Source organism: Dysidea avara, chromosome 12 (genome assembly GCF_963678975.1).
Source record: "Dysidea avara chromosome 12, odDysAvar1.4, whole genome shotgun sequence".
In the NCBI taxonomy this organism is placed as follows: Eukaryota; Metazoa; Porifera; class Demospongiae; order Dictyoceratida; family Dysideidae; genus Dysidea; species Dysidea avara.
Window position 1 is genome coordinate 25,175,936 of NC_089283.1, and position 25,038 is coordinate 25,200,973.

The 25,038-nt window shown below is 38.6% G+C and overlaps 2 protein-coding genes across 2 annotated transcripts; both read right to left on the minus strand.

The window, feature by feature from the left end:
• Nucleotides 1-12,189: 12,189 nt before the first annotated feature.
• LOC136240654 (1-deoxyxylulose-5-phosphate synthase YajO-like) lies at nucleotides 12,190-24,926 on the minus strand. The gene is made up of 6 exons (XM_066031677.1): nucleotides 24,772-24,926; nucleotides 24,390-24,713; nucleotides 13,200-13,373; nucleotides 13,045-13,142; nucleotides 12,479-12,800; nucleotides 12,190-12,432 (listed from the first exon to the last, which is right to left on the minus strand). Exons 1-6 carry the CDS (start codon nucleotides 24,865-24,867, stop codon nucleotides 12,343-12,345), a joined length of 1,104 nt encoding a protein of 367 aa, XP_065887749.1. The 5' UTR covers nucleotides 24,868-24,926; the 3' UTR covers nucleotides 12,190-12,342.
• Nucleotides 16,748-20,164, minus strand: LOC136240658 (uncharacterized). Its single transcript, XM_066031682.1, has 8 exons — nucleotides 19,730-20,164; nucleotides 18,674-19,674; nucleotides 18,381-18,620; nucleotides 17,798-18,227; nucleotides 17,608-17,748; nucleotides 17,426-17,560; nucleotides 17,259-17,373; nucleotides 16,748-17,209 (listed from the first exon to the last, which is right to left on the minus strand). The coding sequence occupies exons 2-4, from the start codon at nucleotides 18,692-18,694 to the stop codon at nucleotides 18,084-18,086; spliced, it is 405 nt and encodes a 134-aa protein (XP_065887754.1). The 5' UTR covers nucleotides 18,695-19,674; nucleotides 19,730-20,164; the 3' UTR covers nucleotides 16,748-17,209; nucleotides 17,259-17,373; nucleotides 17,426-17,560; nucleotides 17,608-17,748; nucleotides 17,798-18,083.
• Nucleotides 24,927-25,038: the final 112 nt, after the last annotated feature.

Sequence of the window (25,038 nt, forward strand, 5' to 3'; positions counted from 1 at the left end):
ATATTATGGCTTCAAACCCTGTATTGCACCATAGATACTAAATACATAATGGATTGGAAACGCAATACATTTTACGGTTACGGGCTCGATACGGTCACGTGATTTATGGCAACGTTACCAAGTGTACAAACTGCAGTTGTTCTTAACACTGAAACTACTATTACAGGTTTTATAAAGCGTTAAATCATTGCTAAATGATTCAGCTATTTATTGGTTTGTGACTGAAGGTTAGTCGTTTCGTACAACCGAAGGTGTGAAGGAAGGAACGCGAAATTTGTGTTCAAAAACTACTGTGGGGGTTTTAGTACATAGGGCGTATTACGTACGAAGTTTTAGAAGTGCTGAACAGTTTCGCCACATCGTAATGAATACAAAATAATTATTTTTAGCACTGTACAGCAGGTACTTTCCGTAAGCGAAGCGAAAGAATGGCTACATGACGGTAGTGGCTGTGGGGGTTTTCCTGGCTTTGTGAAAACAAGTCTAGCGATACATGCTATACTAAAGAAAAGTTCATACCTTCGAGAGTGCTAAAAAAAGGATGAACGAATTAAAAAAGACACCTGTTTTCGAGAAAACTCAGTCTGGGCGAATTCGACAAAAATGTATTGTGCCTATTGAAAATGCTGCTGTGCCCCGTAAATGTCATCACGTGACCGTATCGAGCCCGTAACCGTAAAATGTATTGCGTTTCCAATCCATTATGTATTTAGTATCTATGATTGCACGCATTTTATTATTCAAAACACGCGCATGCTCAAACCGCGCATGGCCAGTAGTTGCAAAGACAATGCAATTTCCTGTACACTGGATTTCAAGTCCGTTGTCCTATTTAAACTCGCGCATGCGTACGGCGCGAGCATTTGAATGACTGTGACGGACAGCCATCTTACACATAAATGAAACGCATGCGCGAGTTTAAATAGGACAACGGACTTGAAATCCAGTGTAAGTTCTGCAGGGTTATGAAAGAGTGATACCTATGCGCAAACGCAGCGCGAGCCCGGCTGGGCACGAAACCACAGAGAGGCTTAGCAAACGAGGGTGCGTCCTGGTTACTGTTGCTATACGCCATCCTCAAAGGCAAAAGAGGCACGCGTAAGGAATTTGTGATTTGCGCATACTCGAAGCATACGGAACATAAATAAAACTGGACGTATAAATTTATGAGGCAACTGGACAAAACGTAAAAAAGCAACCCTATGAGGTACTCTTGTGTATTAACGAAGGTTTAGAATTGGTTGCTAATGTTATTCAAAGCTTTCTAGTGAGATATTTAGAGAGAAACTTCGCTAAGAGGGTGGTTTTGCTCGTACCCATGCCTGATACGGACATTGGCATAATGGCCTTACTGTTAAAGCTTCGGAGCTCAAACCCCAGACACAACATTGCTGTGAGCTGCTTAACAACAAGACGTGTTCAGTTACAAAATCGCGCTACGTGTTCAGTAGAAATCTCGACTTCAATATCACCGTACATTTCCAATGGCGAAATTGGAAGTGGTCTGCATTATTCCACGGAACAGCACGGAACGGAATGGCATATTCCGTGGCATTATTCTCCGGAACGGAACAGAGCAGACACACGTGTCCCCCAACGCATCAACTATAGTATTAGCTACTTAGTGGCCATGGGCGTCCTGGAACGGCTAGATCTATAAGGGAAGTTCTATAGACTACATTCAGCTCTAAATCTATATAGCTATCAGGTCTGCAAAGCTATAACATAAAAACTAGTAGCCGCAGTATTTGACAGCAATGTCTAGGTACTAATATTGTAATAAACTTAGTTGTCCCTCAGTCTCCACTATGTACGTAGCTATACAGCAATCGATGTCTAAGTTAACCTTGCTACATAGATTGATGCCACAGTGAAAAAAAAATTCTTAAGAATACACAGTTGAGCAAAAATTGAATACAACTATGTTGATAACAACAACATTATCGAGTAAAATAAGTGACAAAGTAATAGTATATACAGTAAATTAACGCAATTAAATTAAAAGCAGTACAGCAAATAAATGGTACAATGATAGACTACAATACAAGGTAACAATTACTAAACACCAACTAGTTTCAACACAGCTTTGACAACTCCAGTGTACATTCTTGCCTAAGGTGCTTCAACCGAAACTGGAGAAAAGTATACGTCTCCATGGTACCATTCTGAACACTCCAAACAGCATGTCATTGGAGATTGACGTGGCATTATATAAGCCTTCGCTTATTCAGTTTATATAACTTTCAGATTTTTCTTCTTTTGCCTCTGATTGGTAACAGAGAAAAACATTGTTGTTCAATATTATACAAGATGAGAGATGGCTACACATCTTAGGGTAGTCAAATACTAATGTGCCTGTGCCAGGGTTTTCACCTAAACACAGGAGCACTGCATATGCAATGCTGAACAAACCACAATCATTACTTCCAGTCTGTTTATGAACATCTACAAAGTTCAGGGTAAATTCTGATTTGCTGGTACGCAGTAAACAGGCCATTTGCATTAGTTGTCACAAGAAAACATACTATCAAAAACCAACACATCTTTCTGGTTGAGTTACTAATTGTCACCCAGTGATTTCTGTTACTGTCATGTATAACTTGAGTGAAAGCACTTTCAACAATCAAATAACTCAATAGCCAACATCTTGAAATTTTGGTTGAACTACTTGTTCATTATTATATTGGTTAGCATTGATAATTGCAACATTAATCTAATCACCCGACAATACCACAGCTTTGTCCCCATCCATGAAGTGTAATTCATAATCCAGGAATGGGTGTCTTCATCTTTGGATGATTCTCTGTATGTATCAGCAGTCTTTTATTTTGCAGGAGGATGCTGCTTCTTTTCACTGAGTCGTATACTTTTGAACAAGTTTTTAGAAGCTTCATTGACAGGTTGACTCGATGGAGAGCTGTCCAAAAGGAGTGATCCACTGTGTGATGAGCCTTCCTCACTGCACACTAGATGATCTGCATGTTGGAGCAAACATAACAACTGTTAACATAATGATATTAACTACAAAACAAGTAAGGAAATATTAATCTTTTTTTCCCGCTAAAACATGAAAATGTACAGTTAATTGTTAGTAGCAGAGCCCATATTAAAATGAGCTCTAAATAGAGTAGAAACCTGGTCAGCATGTTCTATATAATTTCATTGGTGTGAATCAAGCAGTCAAAGAAAAGTATTGAGAGAAAGTGGCAAAAAATGGGTACTACCATTAAATGTTTGTGTATCACCACCACAATGTGATACTGCAGTGCATCAAAAAGCTACTATCAATGCTATTCTTGTCCAGAAAGTAAGCAATGACATTTGTTATTGGCCTTGCCATTGTTTTTCTATCTAGTAAACAACTATATACAGGCTACCAACACTTCAGTAACTCCACCACAGGCTTAGCAAACCCATGCAGCACAAAAGAGATTTGATAAAATTTTAACTTAACTTTCAGCCACTAAAATTATCACCACTATAGTGTTCATTTTGCTCAATTGATGGTAAATCCATTCTAAAGTTAGTATTAGTATTAGGTTTACGAGTAAGGTGGCTCAAGGAGCCTGTAAAGCCAGATCTTTACAAAGTTGTTGCATTTAAGAAGATTATAAAATTGTAGCTAGGTTTGGAGCAGTCAGGCTGTTCCGTTGAGAGACAACATGTCAAACAAACACACACTCACCACTTTTACTGATACCCAAAAGATTCTTGTCCACTCACTTAAGTTTTCAAATTCTGTGTTAGGGCCCATACTTATTGCAACATACAACAGTACTAAATTTCTCTTTCATAAATCAAGCCAAAAGTTCAGTTTTCAACTGAGTGGCCTTTGTTTATAAAACTCTGAATCTCTCATCAAAATCACGGAGATCTGCTATAGTACCTAAAATGTAATTCTCAGTCCTTCTTAGCTCTGGTCTACCACACTGGTTCTGCCGTCCAGGTTGTTTTCCACTCTGGTTCTGCCGTCGGAATTGCCTTCCATTCTGGTTCTTCCTGCTATAAGCACCGTTTCTATAACTACAGCAAAGACTGAATTCACCACAAAAGGACTTCTTTGCATTCGTCACCAACTCATCTGTTCCCTCGTGTTGTAACCTGATGACAGCTGTAGGTCACGTGATAAAATCCCACATTAGCATAATTCGAGGCATAATTATAGCCGAAAGGCTAGTTATCGGCTACAAGGAACAGCCGGCTCGTTTTGTTTGTCACAAAAGTAACATAGTACAGTGTTTGAAAGTGATTTAGAGGATATATCTAGGCACTTTAGGCGTTCCGTTCCGGAGAATAATGCCACGGAATGTGCCATTCCGTTCCGTGCCGTTCCGTGGAATAATGGTAACCATTGGAAGTCGAGGTTTCTGCTGAACAAGCAGCCCGATTTTGTAATTGAACACGTCTTGTTGTTAACCAGTTCACACCAATGTTGTGTCGGGAGTTTGAGCTCCGAAGCTTTAACCATAGATAATATACCCCCCTATGCTTTACTAGAACAGTGAGGCTGTTATGCCAATGTGAGTACGAGCAAAACCACCCTCTTATCGAATTTTCTCGCTAAATATGTTGCTAGAAAGCTTTTAAAAACATTAGCAACCAATCCTAAACATATAAGAGTACCTGACAGAGCTGCTTTTTCACATTTTGTCAGCCGTTGGCGTTATACGTCCAGTCATGGTCCAGTTTCGTAAATTTTCGTGACGCATGAAAAATCTGTAAATATGCCCAATTCACAAATTCCCCTTATAGTCTCAGCAAGAGTTATGTATATGATAAAGTATAGCCGCGAGTGCTATATGAAAAATAAAGTAGAGTGCTTTATTAGCATCGAGGCCAAGCGCCGAGTACTTTATTTTTCATATAGCACGAGCAAGGCTATGCTTTAAATGATTTATGGAACTTTCTAGTCATGTAGCTTCACCATACACTAGGACTCGTAATTTGCTGTAGGGTAGATTGATTGACTCAAAATAGGAATAAAATTGTCGCTATATGGAGGCAAAATCTTTAGTATTCCAGGCTTTCTTTTTGTGTAATTGTTAACCGGTGCCAAAAACAGCCCAGCTGTAAAAAACGAGGCGAGGCCAAGAATGTACAAGTACATGTTCATGGAGTAGCTAACCAAAAGACATGGCCAACTGCCAATGTACAAGTACATCTAACTGCCAATTTACTTTCCGAGGTCTGTAACAATGTTGTCACTGAACCCCACCTTCAGCCTCTTTCTGGTGAGACCCTTCAATACAAAACAGCTAATCGTGATGATAACGCAAGGCTTGACATTGCAGCTAATGGTTTTTGGGGAGGACGATTTGAGAGGTCATACTTTGATGTCAGAATTTTTAACCTAGTGCACCCTTAAATCAACCCCTACACTCTGCATACCGACGTCATGACAAGGAAAAGAGACGTGAATACCAACAACGGGTTCATGAAGTAGAGAATGCCTCATTTACTCCCTTAATTTTTACTACTACTGGTGGAATGGGTGATGCTGCTACTCAGTTTTATAAGAGATTGGCCAACCTTTTGAGTGCAAAGCACAGTCTTTCCTATGGAATAGTGATGGTATGGCTGAGATGTAAATTGAGCTTCTCTTTGTTGAGGTCTGCAATTATGTGCATTCGTGGTGCCAGGTCCAGTTTGCGCTGTCCCATTGCTGAGGCACCGATTGCTGTGCAGGTCGCTGAGGCCCATATGTAAGATAATTTGTTTTTGTTTATTATGTACTGTTTTATCTTATGTCATTAATTTGTATTTTAAAAAAAATAAAAAAAATAAATAAAAAAAGACATGGCCATCAAAATCTGGCCAAGAAAGCATTTACAGTATATAGGCACTTTTATGCATTCATTTTCTGTATGCTTCACATTATCACATCCAGCTAGCTGTACATGTGTGCTTGCAATATAAACAATACTACTGAGATGATAAAAGATATTACACTGCATTGTTACCAAAATTAATTTAACTAAAAATTTGCAATTGGTTTCTACTTGGCCATCTTTTTATTTTAATATACAGTGCAAAAAGATGGCCAAGTAGAAACCAATTGTAAATTTTAATTTTGGTAACAATGCAGTGTAATCATCTTTTATCATCTCAGTAGTATTGTTTATATTGCAAGCACACATGTACAGCTAGCTGGATGTGATAATGTGAAACATATAGAAAATGAATGCATAAAAGTGCCTACGTGATACTGCAAATGCTTTCTTGGCCAGATTTTGATATCATGTCTTTTGGTTACTCCATGAACATGTACTTGTGCATTCTTGGCCTCGCCTTTTTTTACAGCTGGGCTGTTTTTGGCACAGGATATCACTACTTTTTGTTGAATAGAGAACATACTATATTACATAGGAGACACTGCATAGCTACATGCATGCGCATGCATAATAACAGCTTCAGTAACAGATTAGCTAGCTAAATTAGTAGCAAAAGCTTCCAAGTTCAGTGTTTAGAAGTACTACTAAAAGTGACTTGTTAAGAGAAAATTCATTCAAACTGAAAATAATGTTCAAATTCTCGCAAGGACTCACGTGATATCTCGCGTGATGTTTCACGTAAATAAGAACCGGCAAAGTCAAGGCTACAGTATTAACTGTTCTTACTGAAACAGTGGGTTGGTGATATAACTAGTCTAGTCAATATCTGTGCGTGACAAGTGGAGCGGAATCAGCTGCGAGTTGTTGCTGAATGTATGCCTCGGAATGGACATGAAGCAGAGATGCCAACCTCTGAACAATTTTAGGAGTGAGACCTCAAACACTACCAGCAGTGTGGACCAGATTCAAGTGTAGCTCCAGGATTTTTGGTAGTGAAGACCAAAAAAAAAAAAAAAAAAAAAAAAAAAGTCGTCGCATGTTAAGTACAAAAATAAGCACAGGTCTGCCCAATTTTAAGCACAGGGCTAATTACAAAGCAGATCATGCGTGAGAACTAAGCTGAAAGAATGAGAAACAGAGGGTTAGGCGTGAGAGCGTGAGATTACTAGCCAAAGAGTGAGACTCACGCCTAATGCGTGAGAGTTGGCATGTCTGATGAAGCCTGACGGCACTAGTGAATGCGTCACACTATTCCTCGCACTATTCTCCCAGCAAATTGCCGGGTAAGTTCGTGTATATAGCTAAGTCATTGTAAATGGCTACATAACTTCCGTCGTAATTTTAGACAGGAATCTCCTATGCCAGTGTAGGCCAGAGCCTCGTAGCTGGCTTGTTCTATAGCTGTGTGGGTCAGACCGCGAACAAGTTGAGCTGAACCCTGAGAAAACAGCTAAAAACGAAAGAGGATATTTTCTCACCGTTTCAACCAAACAAGACAGTTGGTGATGACAACAAAGATGTCAAGAGCAAACAAGTGCTTCCACCAACAGTTCAGGAAAAGTTAATAGGCTATATACTTTTATGGCTTCCTATAATGTATGGTGAAAACTTTGGCTATAAATAATGTGTTAGGCATTTGAATGATTAACGGAAATCAATACTTCAAATGAGTTAATATTTTTGAGGGCTCAGCTCAATGCATACATACAGTAGGCCGTAATTACTATGTATCGATTGATTGATGTGATAATAATATATAAGCAGATCTGAGACAACCATGAACCCTACTATATAATAACTGGGAAGATATATAGAGTTATGTGTACTCTGATAATTAGGGACCCGCCGATTATGCTCATAATTTTACCTATTATGCTATGTTGCACTGCTCAAAAATTTACCTATTATGCTTAACTTTATGCTCAAAACTTACCTATTATGCTCAAATTATGCCCAATTATTTATGCCTTAGTTCTCATGCTCTACTAATAATTTCCAGTTTATGGATAAATAATAAGTGGCTGAAGCACAAACCTACTTGTCAAAATGCATATCACAGAAAAGATCGATATACTCTAATAGAACAGTCAGTTATGTGATTGTTCTATTAGAATTACTGACTGTTCTATTAGAGTATATCGATCTTTCCGTGATAGCTATTTTTATAAGCAAGAATTTCATACTATTACAGAAATACTCTTCCTATTATGCTAGCATTATGCTCAATGCTTTCAGGCACCTATTATGCTCATAATTATGCCAGCATAATCGGCGGGTCGGACCGTCCCTACTGATAATAACATGCTAGCTTAGGCCTGCAAGGTACAGGCTTAATCTACTTACCCCAGTAGATGCACCATATTATAAATATAGTGCACATATCAATGTATTGCCTTACTAACCCCCGCCCCCCCTTTGGGTACATATAGGGCTATAGTGGGCACAACCGAATGTTAAATGCCCCATGGTAGGACAAACCTATTGTGTCAAACCCCTACCATTGGCTCCAGTTGCAACGTGGGGGATTTGACATAGCGTATAAAAAATACTTGGGTGCTTAATGAATGATTGTCAAATGCCCCATAGTGAAGCAGCAGTACAGTTTTATGTCAATTCATCTTGTAAAGCCCCACTTTCTTATAGGCTTTACATCCAGGGGGGGTGGTGGGATAACACATTGGTAGGTGCATAATGAGTTTGCATCATAAACCTTGTGTTGAAATTTAGTCTGTCTTGCTATTTTCATGTTTATAGCAGCTAATGTGCTTATTCTCAAACAAGGAAAAACTGACAAATTGTCTTCTATTTTTATCTATCAACTATCCAATCACTGCTACTTGTATTAAAATTTCCTTTGCTGTTGTGTAACTTGTTTACCATTATGCTATAACCATTAGTCCCTCCTAGTTTATATGTCTCCTAGCAACAAAAATTGTTATGTCAACAATGTAGGTGAGAAGCACAAAACAAGTCAAGTAATATTTTCCAAAATTGGTCATGCACAATCTCAGAAAAAAATCTTAAATTCTGAACTCTGATGTTCCTGATTACAAAAACCATATGTGACAGACACACCCTTTGAGGCTTCCAGGATGACTTGGAGTTAGTTAGATAATTGACTGATTATGCAAAGCACACCTGCTATTTCATCAACTGCTGCAGTATGCTGAATACATCTTGGGAATAGCTATGTGGGATGCTCACTTTTAACAATAATCATAATAGTGGAATTAAGTGTTTGTTGACATATTAGTCTGACTATATGATTACTTAGCTGTGCCTTACCATACTGTATCCCTTTCTGTATATGCAGGGTGGATACTGATATTGTGACTGTTGGCGGGTGAGTTTATGGTCAATGGACAAATCACGCAAATGGTGAAGAAAAATTAATAAGTGGTACCAAGACCCCACTACTATATTATTATGACATATCAAAACTTGTGTAAGATATTCCGGATTTCTGAATGGGTTACGCCTGTTTCGTATAAAATAACACCGTCCTCTAAACAAGGCGCCATAACTTCCGCGTACTTTGGTTGACAGACACGAAGTTTGGTTTATCAGATTCCTTGATGAAAGACGATTCAATTTATGTGTAAGTTCTTTGTGTAATAACGAAGAGGAAGCTAGAAAGGAGCCTTGTACCGCGAAATTTACGTATTCAGAATGCCCGTAAAAACACGTGTTTTTAAACATATTTCTATAAACTAACCTGTTTAACAATTTAATACTAAATTTAATACTAAATTTTATGTGTGCATTAGCTTGGTTAGGTAATACCATGTGTAGTATTGATGCCTAAAGTATATTGTGATCCCCTAAGTATTATGGTATTGTGATACACAAACTTAAGGTGGTATCGCTATGGCACTATTCCTCAAGTATAATATTAATGCTGGAATATAATCCTACCTTTCACTGTGATGAAACTCGTAGTGTATTTATGTCAATTGTTGGTTTGTTGAAAGCCTCCATAATAAGGCCACTTGTTTTATGGCTACATTAATGAGGTTTTCAGTAACGAGTGTCACCAAAATTTCATTGTTAGGTATGTATACATGAACACATACAGAGTAGCTATTTTCTTCATTTTATGTGCATGCTGGCTTGTGTGGTGATAACCACATGGTGAACCACAAGTAAACAAGTAAACTTCAACTTACATACGCCTTTATAACCAGGTTTTATTCATCCCTAGCTGAAAGTGCTGTTTCGTTAAGTGGGTAAGTTGTGTGCTTCATAACTGCCAGGTAGTGAATTCAAGTCCGAGGTAGAGTAGTTTTTTTTTTTTTCGCTTTGGCAATCGTTTTTGCTACTCCTTTTTTTTGCTTTTGGCTACAACTTTTTAATGTATACTTTTAATCTTCTATTCTGAAACACTATTATGTGTACTTTTTCATGTTACATGTGTAACTATATATACCAAGTGTTTTTATGGTAGCATACAGGTGAATGATGATGACATTAGAAAATATTGTACAGTTGTAGGGCGTAGGGAACTGTATAAGTATTCCTTTAGTGCATTATCTGGAGCTTATGCTGTACACACATGCTTTTTAGTATGTTTGCTTAGTATACTAAAATAGTGTAACTATATATGGGCAATAAAACTGGACATGCACAGGTGACGTTCTATCACCCCACTTGAATGTGTAACATGTTCACTGACTACGGCAAACACCACCACATTTTAGTGTTTTGGTATGTACTTGCAATAATTTTTTCAGGTTGGTACAACCGGTTTTGTCTTCTGTCACTGTGTGGATTTTATGTCAACTATCCATCTTAATTCGCGTGACTGTACCTTTTATCAGTTTTCAGTGTTTGCCAGTTGTATGTCACTGTACATATAGCTGTGTCCATTGCACATGAATACAATATTGATTCATTTTGGATGGTACAAATAGCTACCAAACGTTTCAATACAAAGTCTCATGTGACAAGGCATAGCTACCAAGTAGAGCAAAATAGTCATACGTGTATAGGATAAGATTGAGTTTCCTTTAATGTCACAGTTCTCTCTTCTGCACTTGTGATGGAGGGCCCAGTAGTGGAGGACAGTCTTAGCATTGTATCTCCAAAGCGATAGAGTGTTGAACTTGCGAGTGTTCAGTCCCCATTCTCTCACTGGGCACCTGCTTACCTGTTTCAACATTTTTTTTCAAGTGTTTTTGTACTTGCAATCAATACAACTTATACTTAACCAAGGAAGGTGTTGAGGTGATGACAAGGTAGTGTTGTTTTGTAGGCTAACATGAAATGCTTCAGTACTTTGGCCCATTTCTTTGTTTTACCTTCTTGTTAGCTAAGTTAAATAATTGTAAAGTTACATCCAAAGGATGCAGCACATGTTGCTGTCAGACCATCGGTACTGGCCACTATAACGCTTTAATAAGAATAATATATCATCAAGTATACAGAATTTAATAGTGTAACTAATGGCATGTAAGGAATGCACAGGTATCAGTAACAATCTGTCACCTTACCTGAATGCCTAACAAGTAAAACTCCTGCACCATAGGACAGGTACTAGTGCTGTAGGACACTGTATACTGATGCTACATGCTGCATTATGTACAAATTGATTCCTTTTGTAGTCAGTAAGTTGTAATAGTCAAGTAGAATCGGAAATGGTGCCATTACATGTATAACCGGCTGTATGACAGTTACTACTAACACTGCATTTATAGTTTGCATCTTTGTGGTAAGTGTGTGGGATACAAGGCTTAGCTTAGTTAAACACAGCTCACGTTCTTTAAAAGTGACATCACCTATATATGTACATGAATGGCACCGATTGGCTCCCATTGCTTGTTAATGTAAAGATGGTTCTGCACATAGGCCTTAGCATGTAACATACACAGTATGGCAAGTGCTGCACTGTGATGCTAGTACCAATGCTACAATAGTATGTACAAATTCATGTCTTTTGTTGTCAGCATTTTAAATAATATTTAGTGTGCATAATAGGATAGGTACTACCAGCACCATTTGTACCTGTGTGGTAAACACTCTAGGTATACACAATATACCACATGTTATCTATAATAATATATTATGCTTAAAGTATAAACAAGTCATATTTGGGTTCCTGTGTAGAAACTTTTGTCACTAAAATAGCCACAAGATTAAACTTAGTGTAAAGTGCATGACTCCTTATAAGCAGTCCTGCACCATAGGGCAGGTATCAGTGCTAGTATATATTATATAAAATTAACAATAAATTGAAGACAGTGCTAAAGTGATCATGTGAAACCATCTAACTCGTAATTTTAACCCACTCACTCAATGAGCTGTTTTACACATGAAATCGTGTGTCATATAGTCTGTAGTGTTGTGTCATAACATACTCCTGTATTTTGTACCCATGTAATCAGTATACATCCATACTAAATCTGTAAAGAAAATATATACACACTATTTGTATAGCAGTGTCCATTGCACATACAAAACACTACAGTGATACATACACATTTATCACACTGTTAATTTCTTGACCACCACATTATTAACATCGTTGTAAGAACTTGTTCATCCTGTCTATCAACACATATGGGTAAAGCATTGGAATATCACTCTTTTCATTGAGTAGCTTAACCTACACAAAGTAGATTAAGAGTTGTTCTGACTAACATAACATTTACCTCTTCATCAGTCAGGTCCACATTAACACTAGCCAAGTTATCAGCTAGTTGTTGTTTGGTCCTTGCACCAAGTACAACTGATGTCACTGTTGGTTGTTTGAGAAGCCAAGCAATGGCTATTTGTGCAACAGTGGCATTGTGTTTCTTAGCTATCTCCTTCATGGTATCAATCAGTGCCCAGTATTTGTCATCATTGGCATATTGAGAATAACTGGGTTGGCTCTCCATTGATCTATTGGGATCAGCTTCAACCCATGCAACTCGTGATGAGGTTGGGTCAGTAGGGACAGTACCACGTGTGTACTTTCCAGTCAGCATACCACTAAATAAGTCATAACATAGGATCTATAAGAATTAAGACTACAGAAAGTAGAGTTAAAATTTTTCACATCAAAAACAAAATGCAGGAAAAATTCCAGACCAGACATTTGACCCACTAACAACACAATTTGACCCACTAAATTTATTGCCTATATAAGCAATAAATTTAATTTTTACAGATCCAGTCACATTTATTACTTGCAATCAAAAGGTATCATTACCACTATCCCACTAGTGTTCCTTACCCCTTTAAAGCACTCCATGGCAACAAGGATATTTTCTCACGTCGACACACTTGTACCAATTCCCATTCAGTCTCTCTACACAGCAAGTTATACTGCACCTAATGATGATAAAACACTCTAATAGAACATACACTTACAACACAGTAGTAACTTGCCTGTAAACTGACTATTTGAGGATATCCAAACTTCTTGTTAGTTTCCACAATTTTTTGTAGTTGCCAGCCAGTTACATTACTCACTCCAATGTAATGTACCTTCCCTGTCTTCACCAGATCATTGAGGGCATGTAGGGTGTCCTCAATATCAGTACCACAATCCCACATGTGAGTCTAAAAGAGAACAACAAGGATTAACAAGTTGTCATATCATACAACCCTGTCTTTGGGGCTCAATTTTTGCTTGTGTCATTTCTTAAGGTAGTGCAGAAGCGATTAAGAACAGCTTTACAAAGTTAATTAGACAGCATGCTTGTGGTCGATACAACTAATGCTATTCACACTTTAAATTCATCAGCTCTTCAGAGTCTTCACAACTCTGGTTAATTTACTGGAACAGAACCAGCTACTAATCTGGTGGCACCCACCCTTCGCAAAAAGAGGAAGGATCTGGTCACTTAGAATTATGCAGTTGTAGGCGTGGAACAGTGATGTCACAATAATGGCAGCAAGAATGGCATGTTTAACCATACGTAGGTAGTGGCAGAGACTACTGTAGAATTTTAGCTCTGATACTTGGCACTAGACCCCCTCCAGTAATGGACTAGTAAGTAGATATTCTTATGTACGTAATCTAGTGCTACTTCCATCATTCCTAGCCTGCTTGAATATGTCTTTAGCCCGTTCACTATAAGAAGCCATATATTACAGTATAGCTCAACTAGTCTGGGACACTTTTTCATATAAATTAGTGCACCATAAACTTCATAGCAGACATGGGGCCAAGTACATTTAAAAGTACTTAAGTGAAGTACAAGTATTTTTTGAATTTTCCAAATACAAGTACTCCTGCAGCAATCAAGAGAGTACTTATGTACAAGTACATGCTGGAAGTACTTAAGTAAAGTACATTTGCTGTAGTAAAATATACACTGTATTCAGCATATTGTAGTATGTAAGTGTGCCTAGAGGGGTTGATAACTTTCAGGTTTTTGTCAACCATTCTCTCTCTTAAACTCTTAAAATGCACTGACTTGAACAGCAGCATTGTTTTTGTTTGCCAGAATGCTATGACATCATTAATCGTGGCAACATGATACATAGTAAGGTTGGGGAAAGCAGTAGAAGAATCGCAAGAAGCACCTTCATACAATTTTGTTATTCTCATTGTACACCCATCATGTATAAACTACATACAATGTTTGCAGTACTTACAAGTACTTAAAAGTACTTTAAGTACTCAAGTACATACAAGTACTTAGTGAAGTACTTGAGTATAAGTACAAGTACATTGGGAAAATTAAGAAAGTATTTAAGTAAAGTACAAGTACTTTCAAACTTGTACTTAAGTGTAAGTACTCATGTACTTGGCCATATGTCTACTTCATAGTCTATGAGAAAGAACAGTATCAATAGGTGTGACTTGATAGTGACATCTATTAACATTACAAGAATTAGGTAAGGCCTCTCAATAAATTGTGTTTCCCATCCCATATCTAGACATATTTGTAGTCCATTTGCATTATGAGTTATAAGCTAATACCGTACACCCGGAAATTTTTGCGGTACATAATTTTCACGGTTTTTGTGGTTAGTAAGACTATCATGAAATTTTATCACGTGAAAATTTATGAAGTTTCACCCCACCATACTATAGGTAGTGTGGCTCCTGTTGTGTGATAAGGTTTGCAGGCATATGTGGACTCCACAAAATTATGCTTATAAGCATTCCTGATTTTAAAGTGGGTGTGGCTCACGAAAGAAGCTAGTCTACAAGGCTAAACTATGCCTCTCACAGAGATTGCCACTACTGTGCTAGCTACTTGGTTCTTACGCATTTTATTAATCTGTACGCTTGAAGTAAAGATCTTCGTAGCTGTGTAATAGAGAATAAAAATCTTCGAATTGATCCGTGAAAATTAAAACGTGAAAATCCTGACAAAGTACATAACCGTGAAATATACATACCACAAAATTTTCCAGGTATACAGTATTTTCCTGGCACAACCATTGCAAGCTACATGAAAGCAGACTTCTCTAGTCTCTTGTTTATTAGGTTAGGTTAATCCAAAGACTGCAGCACATGACCTTCAGTGCTGGCCACTGTAAAGCTTATAAACTTTCACCTTGATTAGTTAAGCTGCAGAGGTGAACATATAACGTGACAATAACCCTGACGTAACATGATGTACTTCATTTTATTATTCCATTTTGTTAATGTTCCTTGGCAGTCTCATTTCAATTCTTTAAAATACTACCCCATGACTTAACGGTTTCCAACACAAACGCTGTTGTGTGAGAAGCATCTTTCACTGGTATAATGCAAAACTTCATCATGTTAATTGTTGTGTTCATTCATGCTTACATTCACTTGAATAAACTTTCCAGCCACTTAAAGGAGTGCTCCCTTAAATCGTTGGAGTGACTAATACCAATTAAAACTTGATGTATGAAAACCTTCTTAACATTCGACTTACAACAATAATCATCAGCAAAGAAGACCTATAGACAGCTACTAGGCTAGTTTTTCAGGTGCATACTTTGTATAGCAACTACAATACCCCAAGGCTGTTGAAATCAACTGTAACATGACTAAACCACAAACTGACATACTATTATTAATCAATACTGAGTGCTTCAACCACAAGATGTACAAAGCGCATGCTCGGGTTTCCTATCCCAGTTCTGTAGGGGGTATAATATTTATGATGCAAGACAAAGCAGGCATTAGGCCACTCAGAATAAATTGTTTGTTTCCATCCACTGTCCACATATCATTACTTAAGGTGGCGCTGAACCGATTAAGTCCAGCTGCACAAAACAATTTGTTTCAACCCATGCGCTTAATGGGCTATTTTAGGGTGGCCCACAACTTCACTAGTGTACAACTTAATCTACGCCTAAAAAGCTGTTGTGATAGCCTGTGATGCTTTAGTTTAGCATAAAAAATTTCGTGAAATAACACACCTTCACTATACGCCTATATAACTTGAAGTTTCAAGCCGATTATTTAAATAACTTGGCCAATAAAGAACCTAGCGTTAAACCACTTCGGTTCCAACCATTTCTCACCTTGTTATGCTTTCCTTTTTACTGATAACAACATGTAAAGTAGTGAAAACGCACACCTGTGGGCTACAACATTGGCTAACAACTTCATCAAGTCCGAAATCGTGAAAATTCGAAGCGTACTATTGTAGAGTAATGCTTACCCGATGCCAATACCAAATTTTGATGATCTGTGGTGTATAATTTTTAAGTTATTTAAGGTGGCTCGGAATAGTTTCCGTATGGCTTCACCATGAAATTTGCAGGGTCTATAACAGGCAAACCATCACCATAAAGGACTTTGTACTTTCAGATATGGATAAAACGTCTTATTATCTACCCTTTACAACAAACAGGAACTTTCAGGGATGCGCGTAAAGCGAGTTCCTAGGGCAAGTAGTTCATTGTTGTAAGGAGACATGTAACAATAGCGCGAGGCCGGCGTGGCGCGCACACACAATTATTACGTATACCAAGCAATAATCAACAGTATGCGGAAAAGTTGTTTACAAAGTGAAGGATTCACGGACAATGGAGAATGCAGAAGGATTGAAAAGACAGTCTAATTGATGGTGAATACTTTACTGATTGTTTGTGGCCTTTACAAAGGCCGTTAGTATCAACACTACCAAAGCAGATTAAACTACATTGGAATGTGTCGAAAATGCTTCCACACCCATTCCTGCCAGGCTTTCCTCGTAATACCAAGGCCATGGAGGTGTGAGTTAAAAGCTTTGCAATCGCCATAGTGCTCTTCAAACGCCGTTTGAAACACACTGTAAGAAAAATTCTTCTGCTTCAGACGTTTCACCATAGAAATGCCGCAGTATCGGCCACTATAAAAACAGCTGCATTTCACCATTGTATGTTTCCTCAGGGAAAAACTTCTTGTATAAACTCTCTACCTTTAATTTGTCATCTTTGGACCACCCATCAAACAATGGATCCTTGCTTCATATCAGCTGAGGTAAAAAAAAATTATTTAGAGTCATATACAGTATCACTTGATACCCTTTTAGCATCATGTAGCGTGTCGGCAAAATACACAAACTCAACGAAGGACACCGTTTCACTTCCGCCACAAGAAAGAGAAAATCAAATGGAAACCCGTTATGAGCTACCAGAACTACAAAGTAAATGTTAGGAGTATTTCACATCAAGACCTTGTTATGTATAACCTGGATAATATGGAGTTCCATTCTGCTGTGCCTGGTCCACACAACTTACCATCCATGCAGCGAACTGTGTGTACACTGTTGTAAAGTCTGGCTGGTCAACCAGATCAACAGCTCTTATGCCACAGAGCCTTGTTGCTATCCAATATATTTATGATTACATTTTTAGAGGACTACAAACACACCTTGAGCACAAATGGATGTATGACACAAATGGAGAACTCCCGTGTTGGTGATGTGATCCATCATATGACTTCCTCCGGTGGTCTCACAGTCATAGATAAAAAAGAGTGGCTCACCAGAGTCAACATCAGGTGGAGAAGATTCTAACATGAGGAGACTATTAACAGAAGTGGCTTTCCTAGAGTGGCTCACAAGTGTCGGCATCAAATGTAGAACATTCTAGCAGGTAAGGACTATTAACACCCTCATCTATCAGTCCATTAGTACTGGTTGATGCTTCATTCTCTTCAACCATGTCCCCCTCCAGTACTGTGTCACAGTGGTATTCAGCTGTTATTATTCCGAATGCATTTCCATTGTTGCCATGTAATCTTTTTCAGATTCATGATGTTGGCCAGCCTTTTGTTTTAAGTTACTCCTACATTGTGTGAAGAAGTTAATTTAAGTCTGGGGGGTTATTATATTATTTTGTGCTTATTTAAGATAAGTCTCTGTATGTCTTTTCTCCTGCTGCTTCTTCCAGTGTCTGTGCTCCTTCATGATACGTAGCTATCACTGCACACTGAGGGACATCAACACCCATACTCCACAGACAGGCTAATTTCCACAGTGGTCCAATGTCCTGTAAAGAAATACCAATGAGTAAGTGCCTGTACAAGGATTTTAATGCTTCTAACAAAATGTACAGTGTAGTTGCACATGAGTGTGTCTGTGTGCGTGCATGCATGTGTGCTTACTATAAATTCCCTGTATATATTTTTGGAAACTTGTGTACCTTGTGACAAATGGCCATATTCGTCTTGCAGGTGTAGTGAGTGTGATGAAGATCAATTCTCTTTCCACGGTACACCAGAGCAAGAAAGCCCTCAATGCTATTGGTTGTGACTTGGCCAGTACTACTGATGTATTTCTGTGGCCGTGTAGCCATCTCCTGTATGAGATGTAAAAACTCATCAGCCTGCTGTGTGCATTTCAAAGGGTGATCAGTCTTATATGGTGTTCCATCTTTTCCTCGCTACAGTATAATACACAGCTTTTTAACAATTTCTGATTAACTAAGAGACTAACCTTTGGGGGTATTTGCACCATTCTGATGTGTGCACATCAAGGCAGTAGTGTGAATGGAGGTTCAGCAATGCAGTAGAGAAGGCTGTTAGTGGATGGGTGACTGTAATGACATCAGGGCTACAAGCAATGTTACGAAGAGCCTTCTTTGCCCTCCTTATGAAGGCATCTGTCATCCTTGATTTGCATCGAGGTGAACACTGTAAGTGTAAATCCTTAGCACACTTTATATCATGCACCTTGCAGGGTATTGATTTTATCTTCACCAAGTCCCGGTGAAAAGTTTTTGCAGAGTGGTTACCGCAATACTGTATTCTTACCTCAGGGAACACAGAACAAGCAATATTTCCTCCTGAAGTATCATGGTCCATTATGACCTTTGACACCTTGAAACCCTTTGCCATCACATCCTCCAGAATAGATCGCAACATATCACCTCAGCTCCACCAGACATCCCTTCCCAATTTGCTCCCTGGCCGCTCTTAGTCCGATGTGCAAACCAAGCAATCTTGTCACTTGCATAATCGTGGAGGGTTGCTGAGCTGTTGTTGGAGTGATGACCTTGAGTCAGGTAAAAGCCATCATATGATGCTGTCCAGTTTTGTTTGTCTCCCTGTTGGACAATCCTCTCACAAACTTGCTCACATGATGCCAAAGCTAAAGCTTCCACATGTTTTCCTAGTGATGCTACAAGGCTTTGCCATGCTGTATCCAACATCACTGGAAGCCCCATCAAACTTAAAGTGTTCTCATAGTCTGAATAATACTGTCCATTCAACAGGAATGACAGTGCTGGGTAATTCAATTCCCATGATGGTGAAGGACCACGTTTATTCTCTCGTTGCATAGTGGATGTATGTCCACCTTCAGTTATTAGCTTAACTTCACCTTCAAATACTGGGGTGGTGGACAGGATTGAGGAGAAGTTCCATCCAGCTTACTGCAGTGTGTCAAGTACTACTGTAGGTGTCAACTCAGTCGGATCCTCTTCTGATTCAGTTGTACTATGATTAGGTAACATTTCATAGAAACAATTTCTGGTTGTCTTTAGGCATATACCTTGCAGATTGAGTGCTGCTATCGCTTGATGAATTCAACAGCAATTCTGAGCCTGCTGAAGCATCATCCCATAATTCAGTTGAGCTAAATGTTGTGTATTAGTGTATTTATTGACTATTATGCTAGAGTTTACCTCATGCTTGATGTATCCATACCACTGTCATTCAGCAATAGTGTGCAGGTTGGATGTGGGAATAGCTCACACGGTATATTAGTGCTCGGAGCAGTTACAATGGTGAGTCGTAACCGTAGGCACACACGCAAACCAATTTAATATTTTATCATTCAGGTGACGCAGTTGCTGGAGCATTTAGCCCTTCAGAGCCTGTTTCACTGCAACGTATGTAAGCTCTCACATTGTTTACAGCTATTTTTCACTTTTTACTTACTGCACAGGTGTTTCTACTATGACACTATTCTCCAAGACGGAATCCTGCAGCTGTCTGTGCCCTTGCTACTTTTCAATTTTTTTTTATTATTGAAATGCATTATTTAAAATATATAGCATATGAAAACATGCATGTCATCTTACTTTCCATGCACAGCTTCTTAGCTGACGTTCCAGAGAAATTTTGCTTCCTCCACGTGGCTACTCTCTTCTTAATAGGAGGCATTATAGAAAATGCCGTCTCGTCTCTTTCAAGATAATGAACTCGCGCCAAAACAGGTGCTTTACGTTATGTAATGTGGTTTACACTAGACAGGAACTCATGGTCAACCACTAAGGTAATTAGTGCCACCTTAACTGAGAAAGGAGACCTTGTAACTAGTTAGGGCAGCTCCGTATAACAGTAATCACGCTATGGCAGCTGGTGCCATTCGCCAGTGAATTAACCAGAGTTGTGACAAGCTAATAGTCTTAAAGCGTGAATAACGTTAGTTCTATCGACTACAGTAGCTGGGCAGTCTGACAGAGCTTGTTCTGTTAGTTTGTTCAGCGCCACCTTAATCAAGATGTTTCAAGCTTAGCCCATTACTAAACTGCATATAAATGTATGAAATTCCCTTACAGCTAAAACTGATGCTTTTGTGTGCATACATGAGGGACATGCACATGTGAAGAAAGTGGTTAACCAGGGGCCCACCCAGTTTACTTTGCCTAAGGTAGGGTCCGCAAACCGAAAAATCAATATCTTCAAATTGACTTACAAACTATAGTCATGTGTAGGGGTAGGTCTAATCAAAAAAACACTAGTGTGGCAGCAAATTTCGTCCATCTCTTCTAGCGAAAATAACGCAAAATACCTTGAATTCGATCGATTTTTTGTCGTCGTAAATTGCAATGTTATTCTTTTGGGCTAAAACTCTCTCTCAAGCTTTGAGAGGTTGTCCACTCTTACTATGGAGTATAGGTAGTTTGATATAATTAATTAATATTTGGTGATGGCATCGCCGATCGGCGAAAAAAAAGACGTTTCGTGATCTGGAACACAGCAGACTTGCAGGAAATACTGCAACATTTACTGCAGTGATCACCTCCAAGTCAAGTACCTGTGTGCAGAATATGGTGTGGATTGAAGTTTGTTGACCATCTGGCTGAGACCAGCCTCGCCAGATTTAGCAAAATTTCCTCCGCAATTCCACAAATACTGCAGTCTCGTGCACATAAGCACCTTTAAGTATGTTGAATTATGGAAATGATTACTCAGCACAGGTACAAACTTCCAGCGAAGGCTATATTACGAACACTTTAATCAATAGACACAATCCAAAACTACGTAATCGTCATAGCAACAGCTTTCCGCCATTTTGAATGGAGCCAGTATCAATTATTACGATTGCGCTACATTGAAATCCGATGATGACTAAAGCTCGAACTAGGGGGTATTGTCGAACAATTGGCCGTGGAAGTCTTCAAGATTGTAAACTGGTTAGGGGCTGGTGGTTATCAGGGTTGAACAAGGCGACAGCCCAAATTGCCTTGTTGGCCTACACAGGAAGCACTGCTAAGCAAATAGATAGTATTTTAGTATCCATTACTGCGGTAAATTATTAGTGATAGTAACTGTAGTAGCGGCTGACCATCCAGGCGCTCCTTGTACAGGTAAACAAGGGAATTAGTGTCGTCAGCGCTTCGCGCCGCCTTGTTCATCACCTGATAATCACCTGCCTTTAGCCAGAACAAAGAATTTACAGCGTTAAAAGCTTCCATGGACTATTGTTTGACAATACCACTTAGTTCGAGCTTTCTTCATCGCTGAATTTCAATGCAGTGCAGTCAGTGATTATTGAAATTGGCCCCATTCAAAATGGCGTCCAAAAAGTGGGCGTGGTTTTGGATAGTGTCTATTACGGCATGCGAAAGACGATTTATTGCACAAAACCATGCAAGCCTCTCGTAGTTATATAATTTTAAAAATAATATTGTGGAATATACTAGACAACTACTCTGAGTGCTGTTAAATAATCAGTTTTGCGATTGTTGATCAATTTCAGTGACATTGTGTGTGAAAAATCAATTTCTGACTGTTCTATAAGAATATCTGACTGCTCTGTATAATTATTTAGTATAATTCAGCATTGTTTTAGCTCACATGCATATATGTAAATCATATTGAACGTACAAATTCAATTGGAGAGTTTCCTTCAAGTTATACATATTATAGCTATGTTGCAATGTTACAAATTGACCTATATAATTTAATGCTGGCATACTGCATGCTACTGTAACAGTAAAATCATCGTGCCTTTTTCTACCTTCTTCCTCATACTCAACAGGGCTAAAAGGTATAGTCTGCATTTTCATATTAATATGCAATGTACTATTTGGTATATATATGCTGAACCCACTTATGCATGGGGCAGTATTATCAATAATTATAGTAGCTATCAAAAGTAGAAACCAAGGGTTTACTCCAATTCCAAACTACTAAAGTTCTACCTTAAAAACTTCAATATTAGGACCCAGTGCAGGACAAATTTTCAACTATTTGAATTTTGTGAAAAGATCTTAATATATTAATACGACAAATTCATTGCAATAATTACTCTAAATTCAGTTACATGTGACTACTGCTCTTATTAAATGTTTGATCTAATCCATTAGAACTATGTCAATTTTCAAGTTCCAGTAATCATCTGATTGACATCTCGTTACAACTGTTACAATTAAAATCAAAATTTCTTTCAAATCACAAATATAACTAAACTTCATTTTTAGACATTTTGTGTCATGGAAGTAATACTTTGTTTTTATGTCTTGCACAGGATATGATAATATACTAGACACAATTGAGACTGAATAAGTTGGTAATTTAGTACAAAATTAGCTATCTGGAAATATCACAGCTTTGTATGATAGTTTTCCATGCAGATTTAATTTCAAAGCATGTAAAACTTGTCTGGGGAGCATACCATCTGACCTTGCATGCTACTGCATCTGAGTATCACATGAAAAACGATGATCAGATAATTAAAAGCTCTGATTTAACTATTAAAAAGGTGTGCATGATTATAACTATGCTGCATGACCTGCTGGCATGTACATATCTAGCCATGGGCGGTGGGGGGGGGGGGGGGGGGCTAGGGGGCTAACCCCCCCCCCCCCCCCCCTCAGAATGATATCACACTGAAATTATCCTTCTTGGAGTGGGGTGATAAATGATAAGCTTACTTTAATAGAGCAGTCGCTCTAATAAAGCAGTGAGTGTGTAGCAAGCTATGTAAGGATTTTTATGTAGTTTATCAGCTATAAATGCGTAGCGGTGAGATGGAAAGCTATTGTCAGTTGGTTGTGACCTTTTTTTCGTGGTCTCACCTTACCAAACCAGAGATAAGTCTGGGTCAACCTGGCCCCCATATCAACTACTTCCTCCGCCCCTGTATCTAGCTATATAGTTATATAGATCTGGCCATGCACTCAAGACCTCTGGACTCCATCCTTGCTACAGAAATGATCATCTTATACTGTGTGATTTATAATCATATCAAGTCAGCAATAATATGCTGAGTGCCATAAAACTTTCATTACAAGAGTTTTAGTTTTGCACAATAAATTCCGTTATCGGCTAACTGTAAAATTTACCGTCAGTAATCAAGCCATCACTGTAAGTTTATACTAAGTTTATACTTGCTCCAAGCAATCATTTCCATACTTCAGCCAACCTATAGGTGTTAATTTGCACGAGACTTCAGTATTTGTTGGATCGTGGAGGAATTTTTCCAATAAATCTGGCGAGGCTGGTCTCAGCCAGATGGTCAACAAACTTCAATCCACACCATATTCTGCACACAGGTACTTGACTTGGAGGTGATCACTGCAGTAAATGTTGCAGTATTTCCTGCAAGTCTGCTGTGCTCCAGATTACGAAACGTCTTTTTTTTCGTCGATCGGCGATGCGCGACGTCACCACCAAATATTAATTAATTATATTAAACTACCTATACTCCATAGTAAGAGTGGACAACCTCTCAAAGCTTGAGAGAGAGTTTTGGCCCAAAAGAATAACAATGCAAATTACGACGGTGAAAAATCAAGGTATATATTTCGCATTATTTTCACTAGAAGAGATAGACGAAATTTGCTGCCACACTAGTGTTTTCTTGATTAGACCTACCCCTACACATGACTATAGTTTGCAAGTTAATTTGAAGATATTGATTTTTCAGTTTGCGGACCCTACCTAAGGCCCTGCAGTTTCCAGGTAGCTAGTACAATTACCTGATAGAGGTCAATGTAATCTGTCTGAAGGCGTTTAAGACTATCCTCCACTGCCTGCATGATGTGGTGACGTGATAGACCTCCACTGTTAGGGTCAGCATAGTCCATTGGTGCACACATTTTAGTTGCAATGATAATTTTCTTCCTCAGCTCGGGATGTTTAGCTAACCACGAACCAATGTAAGTCTCAGACAGTCCTGACTGATACACGTCAGCTGTATCGATGAAGTTACCGCCCGCAGCAACGAACTGGTCCAATATCTCGTGAGATTCTTCCTCGTTCGACTGTCCAGGGCGAATTACCGACTTGTCGTGGAGACCTATCTATTAAACAAGAACGGTAACGGTTACAAATGCTTTCCACGTTCAACAATTTACTCACTCCGGCTTGACCAAAGGTCATCGTTCCAAGACATAACGAGGTGACCTTCACTCCAGTGGAGCCAAGGAACTGATAAGGTAACTTCGGAGAAGACATCTTTGCCGGCAGGAAGTTAATCAGCGTTTGCGCATGCGTAAACCTACAATTAGTTTTACCAAAAAATAGTATACTGTACCAACAGTTAATAATATGGTTCTTGGTACTATCTATATCGATCAGTGTGTGCTTGAAATTAATAACTATACAGCTAGTACTGTTCGCAGTACA